At 34.1% G+C, this 12,346-nt stretch overlaps 1 protein-coding gene across 2 annotated transcripts in view; it reads left to right on the top strand.

Annotated features, from left to right (window-relative positions):
* LOC150097026 (lipid scramblase CLPTM1L) overlaps positions 1-12,346 on the top strand; it is a 229,277-nt gene that overhangs the window by 119,083 nt on the left and 97,848 nt on the right. For both annotated transcript variants that reach the window (XM_090408241.1, XM_090408242.1), the window contains exon 9: positions 5,861-6,049. In XM_090408241.1, the coding sequence (XP_090264367.1) occupies positions 5,861-6,049 (189 nt within the window). The remainder of the gene's footprint in view (positions 1-5,860; positions 6,050-12,346) is intronic.

Below are 12,346 nucleotides of genomic sequence, written 5' to 3'. Positions count from 1 at the left end.
TATCTGTTTTCTAGGAGCTGTAGCTATTGGCTAGGAGGCAAAGATATTTAAGTTCTGTAAAGAGCTGAATCATTAGAACAAATAGCCATAGCTGTGTATGTAAGCGTCTATAAATGGAAAAAAAAAATAATGAACCATAGTGAAAGACAGTTGACTAATGTGTCAAACATTAATCAACTGTCTGGCAAACACACACATCATCAACAAAGCTAACCACACTAAGGGCTTCTTGAATGTAGCTATGGTAAGTATTTTGTTTTCTAAGTGTTCCTTGTAAAAGTTAGCTGGGGTGGGGGGGAAAACCATAGCAGTACCATTAATCTGTTTGTAGATTTTTCCTTGCCATGTAAAGTAACCTGCATATATAGTAAATTTAAATAATTTGAAGATATCGGGAGGTGTGTGGTGGTGGTGGTGGGGGGGATTAGACAATTAAATCAAGAGTGTCTGTTAATGGTACATTAGTAAATAAAGAAATGGCATTAAAACTAACCATCATGTCTGAATTTTTAAGGATATGATTTTTAACTAGTGATTTGAAATGGACAGGATTTTTTATAATAGGAGAGGAGCTGCCAGTATGGAGGGCAAGCGACTTAGCTAACTTTAGCAAGTTTATAAGTTATCAACTATAGGGGAATATTAGATTCGTAGATTTTATGTACCCCATAAATGGGTGGTTTAACACAAACAGGTTTTATTTTGTTAATGATTTCTTTGGGCCGCCAAGAAGTCACTTTTCTCAATAACTTATAGACTTTTTAAGACAGTGGGGTCTCGATCTGCACTTTGCTAAGTAGAACTGTCATCTAGTAGAGCCTGCGTTTTTTTTTTTGTTATAATCCTCTTGATTCATAACTGCAGCATTACCCTTATCAGCTTTAGTAATCACAATATAACTTTTTTAAAGCATGTATTTCATTCTGTTATTATGTTTAGGGGGTTTAGATTTATTTACCATGTTTGCTATGTCTAAACACACATTATTGGTTATTGAAGGTAGAAGATTGTAGATGCCCCATTACTGTAAGCACGATAAATTGATGACCATGCAATCTCGTGGAGCATAGTAATGTGCTGTTGTGGGATTTCTGCTTTCTGTTTCCTTTCCCATGTTTAAATGACCATAGTACCTTGTATTAGCACTGCTCACTAACAATATCAAGTTACTTACTAATATCTTCAGTCTTAATATGATTCTGCCATTGATGCTATCTGCTCACTGCCCTAATTTTTCTAACAGCTCTTATATCTGTGGTCTCCAGTCTTTAGTCAAGCATTTTTATTTCTAATCCAAGTCTCATATCCATAAGTTAAAATTGCCTTTAACACTGTCTTATATTACAGCCAGTTTAGTGTTTTTACTAATTTCTCTCTTATTCCACATAAGCTTATTCGTTTAACTTCCTGCCATACCATCTTTGCTAATTCTGTTATCTATTTCAATATTTAATTTGCCATCTTCACTAAAATTGTACCTAATTAGCTGAAATGTTTTAATTCTTCTATAGATTCTCCATTCGGTTAATGTTTTGTATTTTTCAACATGTTGTCAGAATCCTTTTTATTGCAGATTTTCATTCCAAATTTATGCATTTATTCAATTTCATTAGGGAATCCTGTAGACTTGTACTAAATTTATTTAACAGTATAAGGTCATCTTATAAAATAAAGAAATAAGTGGAATCAGTTTAATGCCAATTTCCTTCATAATGTGATTCATTTAGATGAAGAAATTAATATTAAACCACCTTTCTGTACCTCCTGCAATTCAAACTGCTGAGTACAACTCCATAGACTGTGTATGACTTGATATAATGTCCCAATTATGCCACCACATAGCTGTAGTGTTTTGAACAGCGTTTCTCATGGCACCATATGCTATATGCCTATTTTTTTGAGATCTACAGAACTTAGAGATCTTTAAGTTATATTCCCATCATTTCTCATATTTTTATCTTAAAATGAAAATCTGATCCTGACAACCATTACTTGACCTGAACCCAGCTTGTTCTTGTCCAAGTTTCCCTTTGATATTTTTTAAGCCTTTTCTCAAGTATGCTTGCATAAATCTTACCAGAAATACACAGTACAGAAATGTCTCATTTTCTTTCTTTTCACTTTCATTTTCTATTTCCTTTTTTTTTTTTTTTATGGATACAAAAGCTCTACTCCATTCATCTGGAATTCATTCAACCCTCTGACAAGGTCTAAAATATGCCATGTAACCACTGTAAAACCTTTTATTCCTTCAAATTTGAATATTTCTAGTCAGTATCATATACTTTAGGTACATTTCCACATTTCAGGTTTTTTGATGGCTTTTCTTCCTCAAGTATTGATATGATGTACTTCTGATTGCATTCCTTTTGAGTCTTTCATACCACTGCTTGTTTCATTTAGCACTCTTTCAAATTAATTACCAAACATCTAGTAAATCATCAGCTTTCATGTTACTTTTATCATCTCTGATAAAAGTTTTACAGTACTCTTTCCTCTATTTCTAAGCCTTTTCAAATAGCTTCCAGCATATTTTGCTACCTTAGCAAAATCCAAACGTATCAAGGTATATCCATTCCCCTTTGTCTAACTCAGTGATAACATTATTTTAGAATGTAAGCAAGTTGCTGAAACATGACCTTCCCTTAGTAAACCCATGCTGTTTGTTGCCAAGTAGAGATTCTCTGTCAACCCATTTCTGAATACGAGCTCTGACCAACTTGTCCAAAATCTTCACCACCATTCCTGAGATACTGACTGGTTGATAGCTGGATATGTCAGTTTTTTCACAACCCTTCACATTGGGATTACCATACATTCTTTACATTCCTGTGGAATCTTCCCTGTTCTGAGACTCGAGTTACATAGCCTGGTCAAAGGAATAACTATTTCAGCTAAACACGCTCTTAGCATCCATGCTGATATTCCATCAGTCTCTATTGCAAAATTCTTATTCAGTTTGTGCAACTGCTTTAGTACCTCTTTGTCATACACATGAATTTCTTCATCCTGTGAAGAGGTAGCAGTGAGTGCAATGTTGCATACACCAGGTTGATAGTTTTTAGCAAAACGGACACTTATTAGTTGAGCAATCCTTTTGCATCTGTCATCTGGATATCATCTACATTTTGTAGAGTTATTCTTCCATATTCATCCTTTTTTACTTGTAGCATAAGCATAGAATTTCTTTGGGTTGTCTTTAGCTTGCAGAGCCAGTTTCTTTTTATGCTCAAACCCCTGCTTTCTGTATAAACGTTGTAAATCTTCTGGCCTGCACCTTATAATTTCATTATTTGGACTCTATGGAGCCTAAATAATGCTTAATTGTATTTTTTAAGAAAATGACAACATAGACTAATATTAACTAAAATAAATTTAATTAATATTCCAATATTTTGGCAAAGTCAAATTGCCATTGTCAGGGAACAAAATATGAGTACAGAATGTGCATGCAGGCACTACACTAAGTAATGAAGATGAAGCATGTCACTTGAGAATAGGCCTAAAGTCCTAAATAATGTCCCCTAGTGCAGTGCTTCCCAAAGTTATGGATGTCAAGGCCCCTTGGCATCCATAACTTTGAAAAATTAAAATATTTCACCTCTCCCATCGAAAAAAAAATCGTAATACAGACATATATTATTATACTATTATTGTATTTTTATTCAATACAAAACATACACAGCGAATATTGTAAAAGTTAAATGCAAATATTACATTTTTTGCATCTTACATACACATTTGACATGGGACACTTAGTCTTAAAACATTTTAAATTTGTTTTCATTATTTCACAGCTCCCCCAACAAAAATAATGCCCCCCCCTCCCAAGGGGACCACGGCCCACAGTTTGGGAAGCGCTGCCCTAGTGGACTAAATTGGGCATCCTTGGCTGTTGGACTGTGAAGTATGGAGGATGAGGGTTCCCAAATTTTGGAGAGTTTCATACAACCAAATTTGTTGAAAAATAATGTGGGTAGTAATCATAATAATAATAACTTTTTTATAGCAAGAAAGCTTATAATAGTGTTTTCTGAACTGTGCTACATTTTAATTTTGGCTTTAGGCAAAAACAAATTTAATAGTAAATAGTTAACATTAGTTTTCATCCCATTTATTGTTCACATAATGTAGTTCAGTTTAACTGGTGCATTTATAAAATTTACTAGACAGGGATAGTCTCCATCAATTAAAAATAAATAAATAAATAAACAAATTAATAAAAATTAAGTGCAATTATTAATTATTTGAGAGGCAAACACCATGCAGCAAAATACATATTTGTGTACAACACTCCTGAGGTGACTAATCATTAAAAACAAGCATCTTTGAAGATCTTTAGTTCACTTATATTTGACTGCTGTCATTAATTAGTATTTGGATATTGAATTAATTATTATATTCTTTATAGATTGCACTGCATTTGCAAAGCATCTTCATATGAATAAAGTATTTTAAAAAAATAAAATAAAAATCACACTACTTTGTTGTGTTACATGAGGTAAACAAATGTGAACATACGTGAATATATTAACATTTTATTATTAATATTACTAACATCAGATCTCCATGAATTCAGAAGACTCATTGCAGGAAGTCCACACTCTCATGCAAAGAAATCATCTGACCCTTAAACCATCCACAGTTTCTGAAATTACTGCACTTTCAAGCATCGCATTCAACTCACTAATCACTCTCCAATCAAAGAATCTGCTCCTCATTCCCTTCTTTACAACCTCCTCATAAGCTTCCACGGATAGGTGTTCTATCCTTGTCTTTCTCTGTTATATGAAAAATTTCCTCCACATTAATCTGGTAACTACTCCTCACCAACTTTTGTTTCATAACTTATTTTTAATGGTATTGACAACACCAAACAAACTATTTTATAAAAAATGTTTATTAACTGACTTATATTTCACTGGATTTTAAACCATAGTTTACACATGACAATGCATAACCTATGAAGAATATTATATACAAATGCATAGTGTGTGATTGTTAACAGAATACATTGAATTTATTAAATCCCAACTAAATTAGATAACTACAAAGAGTGAGGCAATCAAGTTATGAATAACGTTCAACACTTAAGCTTGTCTGTTAGATTACATGTTTCAATCATATCCCCTTTCCTTCTAGTCATATCCTCTGTAATTTGTCCCGATCAAGGCCTTATACAAGGGAACTGTGACCGGTTTGATTTTGAATGTCAAAGTCCTCCTCATCATTGCCATAATCTGTTCTGATGTTGTCCACCATCACTCCTCAATTTCTCATCTCCTCCACCTCCTTCAAAATTTCTCCATTAATTGTATACTCTGCATTGCAACCTTACCTACCAAATTTTAAGACCTTGCACTTTGCAACATTAAACTGATAGCTCTGCTCATTTGCCAACTCATATAGCCTGTTGAGATTTTTCTGCAAGGCCACAACATCTGTTCTGCTACTCATAATTTTTCCCTAATTTGCATCATCAGCAAACAGCTGCGTATCTCCAGTTAAGCTTCTCAGTATTGCAAGTTAAACAATAATGGCCCCATTAGTGATCTCTTTTGGGATACCACTCCCCCATCAACTTGCTGATATCTGACAGCCAGTTACCCACCCAACATTTTAAATGACCTTATGCTGATTTAATTAATTAAATGAAGTCACCATCATAATTCACAAATAATCATAAACTGTTAATAAAATGTTAATTAATAAATTGTTTTGAAATATTGTGTTGAACCATCATAATATCTGGAAGACTTCTAAACGTGTATACCAGAAAATATTTATGATAATGATTAACATTTTAATATATATTAATACAGAATTTCTTGCAGTTTCTTTACTTTTTTTTTTTTTCCAGTTGCTGTTTGATGTCCTTGCTTTTAAGAATGATATCAGTTTCTGGAGGCGCAGAAAAACAATGATAGGACTATCATTTCGTGGTATCGTTTGGCGATGTGTTAGTCAGGCAGTTGTGTTTCTCTATTTGTTGGATCAGGAAACTAGTTTACTTGTGCTGATTCCATCTGGAATTGCAGCAGTTATTGAGGTAATGTATTTGATTTGAAAGAAATAATGCAAAATAATGTAAAAAGAAAGATATTAAATGTTTCTCTCTCTCTCTCTCTGCTATTGTTAGAATTTCTTAAGAATCATAATGAGTAAAATGTATTCTAATATAATGTGCTGCAACATTTTTAGAAACAATTTTTTTATAGATAGGCTTCTTAGTTCCAACAACAACATGGTTTTTGTATTTTAAAACACTGCTTATTCTTTCCTTGTTCTTGCCATATTTCTAAACATTCACATGGCTAACACATGTAGAAAAAATATAGAATTCATTTAAAAAAAACAAAAACAAAAAAATAAGGCCACTGTATTTCATCCAGTGCAAATTGACATCATCAGGAAGAAAAGAGAAGATCATTAACTATATTCAGAATGTGAGTCATATGAGTCACTTGGCATGTCCCTACTAACTCTTGTCTCTGTCACAGCTGAGTTGACAGGAATTCAATATTGGAGTTTGAATAAATAAATGGTATACGTTCTGCAACTATTTTATTCCTTTGAGCTCTAATAGTGCATTCCTATCAACTTAGCTGTGACCAAGGCACGAGCTAGTAAGCACATGCTACTTCATTCATATCTAATGATTTGTGTTTTGAATGTAGACTGATCTTCTTTATTCTCCATGATGATGTTCATGGCACATTGGATGAAATATATTGGAGATTTTTTAAAATAAATTCTATACTTTTCTTACATGTATTAGCCATGTAAATATTTAGAAGTATGTGTAATACATATGTTCCTTTCAGATGTTATTATTATTATTATTTCGGGCGACTCCAGGAGTCCTTAGACTCATCGAGGGAGGCCCTAAACATCATGTCCACACAACTATGCGATTACATTCTCACAGTATCTATTATACCTTGTCTTGAACTTGTTCACCGTCATAGCACCCACAACAGACTCTGGCAGCTTATTCCACTCATTTACCACTCTAAAAGTAAAGAACCCAGCTCTAACACCCCTGCTAACCACACTCTTGCCCAGCTTCCATAGGTGTCCCCTAGTTCTCCCACCACCAGTCCTGATCTCAAAAATATCCTCTGAATTAATCCTATAGAATCCCTTTAGCAATTTGAATGTCTCAATCATATCTCCCCTCCTCTGCCTATCAACTAGTTTCTGCAACCCACAAATCTTCAACCTGTTCTCATATGGTTCATTCCATAGACCTGTTATCATCTTAGTCACTCGCCTCTGGATCCTCTCCACCTCCTCCCCATCAAGAAGGAACCAAGGTGACCAAATCTGGGCACAGTAGTCGAGATGAGGTCTTATCAAGGCTCGGTACAGAGGTACAATAACTTGCTTGTCTCTGCTCGTCAAGGTATTTTTCAACAACCAAGTGAGTTGATGAGTTGATTTAGCTACTTTTGCAGTGTGCCCCCTAAACTTCATCTCCCTATCCACCAACACTCCCAAGTCCCTGGCCTCATCAATCTCTTGGAGTACAGTTCCACCAATGTGGTATACTGCTGCTAATCTTTTCACCCCAAAATGCATAACCTTACATTTTGTCACATTAAATTGACATCCATTCTCCTTAGCCCAGAACTCCAATCTATCTAAGTCATGTAAGTGTCTAAGTCACTATCTAAGTCCAATCTATCTAAGTCTATCAATCTATCTAAGTCATGTTTAATCTGTTCTGTCATGATGTTTTTTACATCACCATGATGACTGTTAATTATGGACCTAAAGTAGACATGTTCCATATAGGTTTAATTAATCTGTGAAGAATATGTTATATACAAATTTATAGTGTGTGATTGTTAACAAAATACAATGAATTTATTTAAATCCCAACTAAATTAGATAATTAACAAAGAGTGAGGCAGTCAAGTTATGTAAATGTAGCATTCTTAAAATGTACAATTTAGACTGGAAAAGTTCATGAACTGTTTTTATTTATTGTATAATTTTCATTCAAGTGTCATGGTCACTTCAGTACAAACGTTTGATGTAGATAAAGAATGAACAAAGATGTACAGATTAAATTAAATAACATTGATGTACATGGTATGGTATGTCACAAGAGATGCATCTGAAATGCTATTATCTGTAACAGGAAGAGACTATGTTGAGTGAGACAGAATTATCACACCCTTTCTATCTTACAGTGTGTAATCATTCTATTCCTTCATCAGTATTCCTTCAATATTTACTGACCTCCATATAAGATCAAAGTAAGACAAAACATGAACAAGAAATTTGGTAAACATCAACATGAGATAATGAATCAAGCTTTATCCTTCAGGGAACATAAGAATATAGCAAGGAAATAACTAGCAAATTACAGAAGGTAAGAGTTTAGAGATTCTTTCTGAAGTACCATGGAGATATGGGAGAGGCACCCTGTGAATCTTTTCATGAGAAAAACATGAATGTTGTATTTTACAATTTGCATCAGTGAGCTAACTGTTGACCAAATTCAGACTTAATAAACTCCAGTTCTTGGTACAATGTGCCATTGGTAGAACATAAACTGTGTGCATGATGGATCATCTCCTTCATCACACAAAAACTACTGTGCACAGAAAATCCTGAATTACATCCAGGTGATTATCATTTCCAAACTAACAAACTTGATTCTTCATTAGCGGAGAGGTTTCCATGTAGTGTAGAATTAATGGTCTTCTCTGTTTCAGAAAGAATTAAAGTGAGAGAAATTAGATAATAACTGAATGGCAAATATTGTTCATGTTTTTTAGGAATGGGAAGATGTGGGTTAATTTCCAGAATAGGAGTATAAAAATGAGACATAGAACAGGAATAAGCACTTTGGAGCATAAACTTTCAGAACAGGCAAAAAGATGCCATTATGACACTGTGGAGTAAGACATTTATTTACCAGACCATCAGTGCAAGAATTGGAAAAAAGTGAGAAACCAAGAGTTTTTGCATGTAATAATCATCATCTTAGTTGATGCAAACCCTGATTGATTCAGCGCCAGAGAGGCATGTGGTGAGGTAGTCTGCAAGGAAAGAAAAATTAGAACTCCATGGTGGACACAGGAAGCTAAAGAGGCAGTGAAGGAAAAGAAGAAAGCATATCAGAAGTACTTGGCAAATAAGTCAGCTTGTGCTCTTAGAGAATACAGAGACAAATGGAAGAATGCTAAACACTGTGTAAAACTAGCTAAACAAAAGTCATGGGAGGACTTTGGCAAGAACATAGAAAATAAATATCAAGAAGGTGGTAAGATATTCTGGAGGTTGTTGAAGAAGTTTAGAAATGAAGGGAAGAGTGCTGTAAAAGGAGTTAAAGATGATAAAGGCGACATGAAAACAGTAGAAAAAGATATCCTTGAAGTATGGAGTAATTACTTGGAAAAGCTGCTAAATGAAACAAGCAGTGATGACAGCACAGTGGTAAAAAACATTGACCAGGCATGCAGTCAGGAATACATATCCATAGAAGTAGAAAAAGCCATCAAAGGCTTGAAATGTGGAAAGGCAGCAGGAGTAGATGATATTCGACCAGAAATGCCAAAGTATGGTGGTATAAGAGTCTCACAGTGGCTGCACTGCATAGTTCAGAAAGCCTGGACAGAGGGACGAATTCCCGATGATTGGAGTAGAGCTCTCATAGTACCCATATATAAAAAGGGAAATAAAACTGAATGTGAGAATTACAGAGGTATTTCCCTACTGAGTGTTCCTGGCAAGATCTATGCAAGTATACTTGAGAAACGGTTGAGAAGAATTGTGGAAGAAAAGCTTGGGAAGAACAAGGTGGATTCAGGTCAAATAGAGGCTGTCAGGATCAGATCTTCACTTTACGACAAATAGTTGAGAAAGCATGGAAATATAACAAAGATCTGTATTTAAATTTTGTCAATCTGGAGAAGGCATATGACAAGGTGGCAAGAAAGAAGTTATTCAATACGTTACAGTTATATGGTGTCAATGGGGCATTATATCAAGCAATTCTTAGTCTTTATTTGAATTGTAAGTCAGCAGTTAGAATGTAAGTCAGGAAGTACAGGAAGATGGTTTAATGTTAAATCTGGTGTGAGACAAGGATGTACATTACCCTCTCTGTTATTCATTATCTATATGGATCACATTATGAAGGAAAGTGGTATTAAACATGGTATCAGAATTGGAGATGTTAATGTCAGCTCTTTGCTTTATGCGGACAATGTTATACTTCTAAATGAATCTGCTACAAGTTTGCAAGATTCCCTGACTAAATTGAATAACTGTTGTAATAGATATGGTATGAAGGTCAGCATTAAAAAAGACAAAGACAATGAAAATGGGTCGAATTGTTGAAAATATCAACTGTGTTATGAACAAGGAACCTGTGGAACAAGTAAAACATTTCAGCTATTTAGGCACGATTTTTTAGTGAAGATGGTAAATTAAATATGGAAATAGACAACAGAATCAACAAAGCTGGTATGGTAGGAAGTCAATCGAATAAATTCATATGGAATAAGATTGAAATTAGTTGGAACTCTAAATTAGCTGTATACAAGACAGTGTTCAAACCAGTTTTAACTTATGGATCTTAGAGCTGGGTCAGAAGTAAAACACTTGACCAAAGACTAGAGACCGCAGATATGAGAGTCCTGAGAAAGATTAGAGGCGTGAACAGATGGCATCAATGGCAATATCATATTAAAAACGAGGATACCAGGAAAGAACTTGACATTGTCAGCATCCAGGAATGCATTAGCAGAGCTAATCTCAGGTGGTATGGTCACTTAAACAGAGTGGACGAGGAGATTAGCAAAACCAGTCTTCACTGCCAGGTTGGCAGGAAAACGACCCAGAGGAAGGCCAAGATATAGGTGGATCGATATGGATTAAGTGCATTAGACGATAGAAATATAAGATCTAATAATATTGGAGTCTTGACAAGTAACAGACTGATTTGGAGGAAAATATTAGATAGGAAGTTAGTAATGATGTAAATTTTTCATGTAGTACTATCATATCCTGTACACCCCTTGAGCGTACATGTCAGGAATTTGATGATGAAATGAATTGAATTCAAGTACTTAATTATTAATAATTAATCATTATTCTGGAAAAAAATTCTACATTAAATTTCTTGTGATTAATTTGAATTGAATTTCACACTAAACGTTAACAGTGCAAACAAATATAACTGTATAAATTACAGATCTAATGTTTAGATTAAGAATGGCATGTTTATCTAAAATGGTCTCTGAAAGTAAACAGGCTTTAGTCTGTTTGAATTAGCTGTCAGTACTGCGCAGCTAAGAAAACTGTATTGAAATTGTGGGTAAGCCAGTAGGCTTTACTGAAAGAATTGTTAGTTTTTGTAACCATTTCTGAAAGCTCTGGTAATGACATTTGCAGAATTCTCTTGTCATATTCTTATCAAGAATATATATATGGAGCTAATATGGCTGCACATAAAAATGGTGTACAAGCATAGATTTTTCAAGTACAGTTTCTTTATGCCTTGTGAATTAATTCACAAGTCTTAATTTGTTACTTGTTGACAGGCAGATTTTCTTCTTCCACTGTCAAATTGCTTTTTTCCTTCTTTCTGGTTCAGCTCAAAGATGATAAATATTAAAAAAAAAATAAGTACATTCTAACCATTATCTTTAACACATTCATACTGTATTGTTGCTTATTTGTCCACAGGGAATGAGGCAAAAAATTGTTTCATACTTCCTGTTTGTGGGCACACTACAAATTGCTGCACATACTTTGTTGAGGAACCACAGCTAAGAGATAAGATTTTGTTGCTTTTGGGATATATGTAAGTAACTGATAATTCAGAGATTTTCTATAATTGATTAGCATGTTTAAATTTTTAACAGGTATCGGTAAATATATTTCCACTTGCATTAATCAGATACAAACCATTTGCATGTGACTGGCATAATCTAAGGAAAAGATTAGACACCTAACTACCTAATCCTTAGTCCAACCTTATAGTACTGAATTTGCCATAGGTTAGAATGCTTCATAGGTGAGACTGGGGAAAAAAAAGTAAAAAAAAAACAGCACAAACACATATAAATTATATTTAACACTATAGTATGTTTTGTTAATCTTGTATAATAAAAGAAAGTTAAAATGAATGATTAGTTTCATATGTAAATACTACTAATTCTATATGCAACGAGGACTAAAGTAATTTATTACAGTTGAGTCTCGCTATAGCAAGTTCATAGGAAATGCACTAGAATAGTTTGATATGGTACATATTTTGCTATAGTCTAATTTTTTTTTTTTTTGAAATTGCTTTGTACTTCTGGGGATTTTGTTGGACTCTTAG

Source organism: Typopeltis vanoorti, chromosome 18 (genome assembly GCF_054136105.1).
Source record: "Typopeltis vanoorti isolate ZY-2024b chromosome 18, IOZ_Tvanoo_1.0, whole genome shotgun sequence".
Lineage (NCBI taxonomy): Eukaryota > Metazoa > Arthropoda > Arachnida > Uropygi > Thelyphonidae > Typopeltis > Typopeltis vanoorti.
This window is presented reverse-complemented; position numbering and strand designations above follow the sequence as displayed.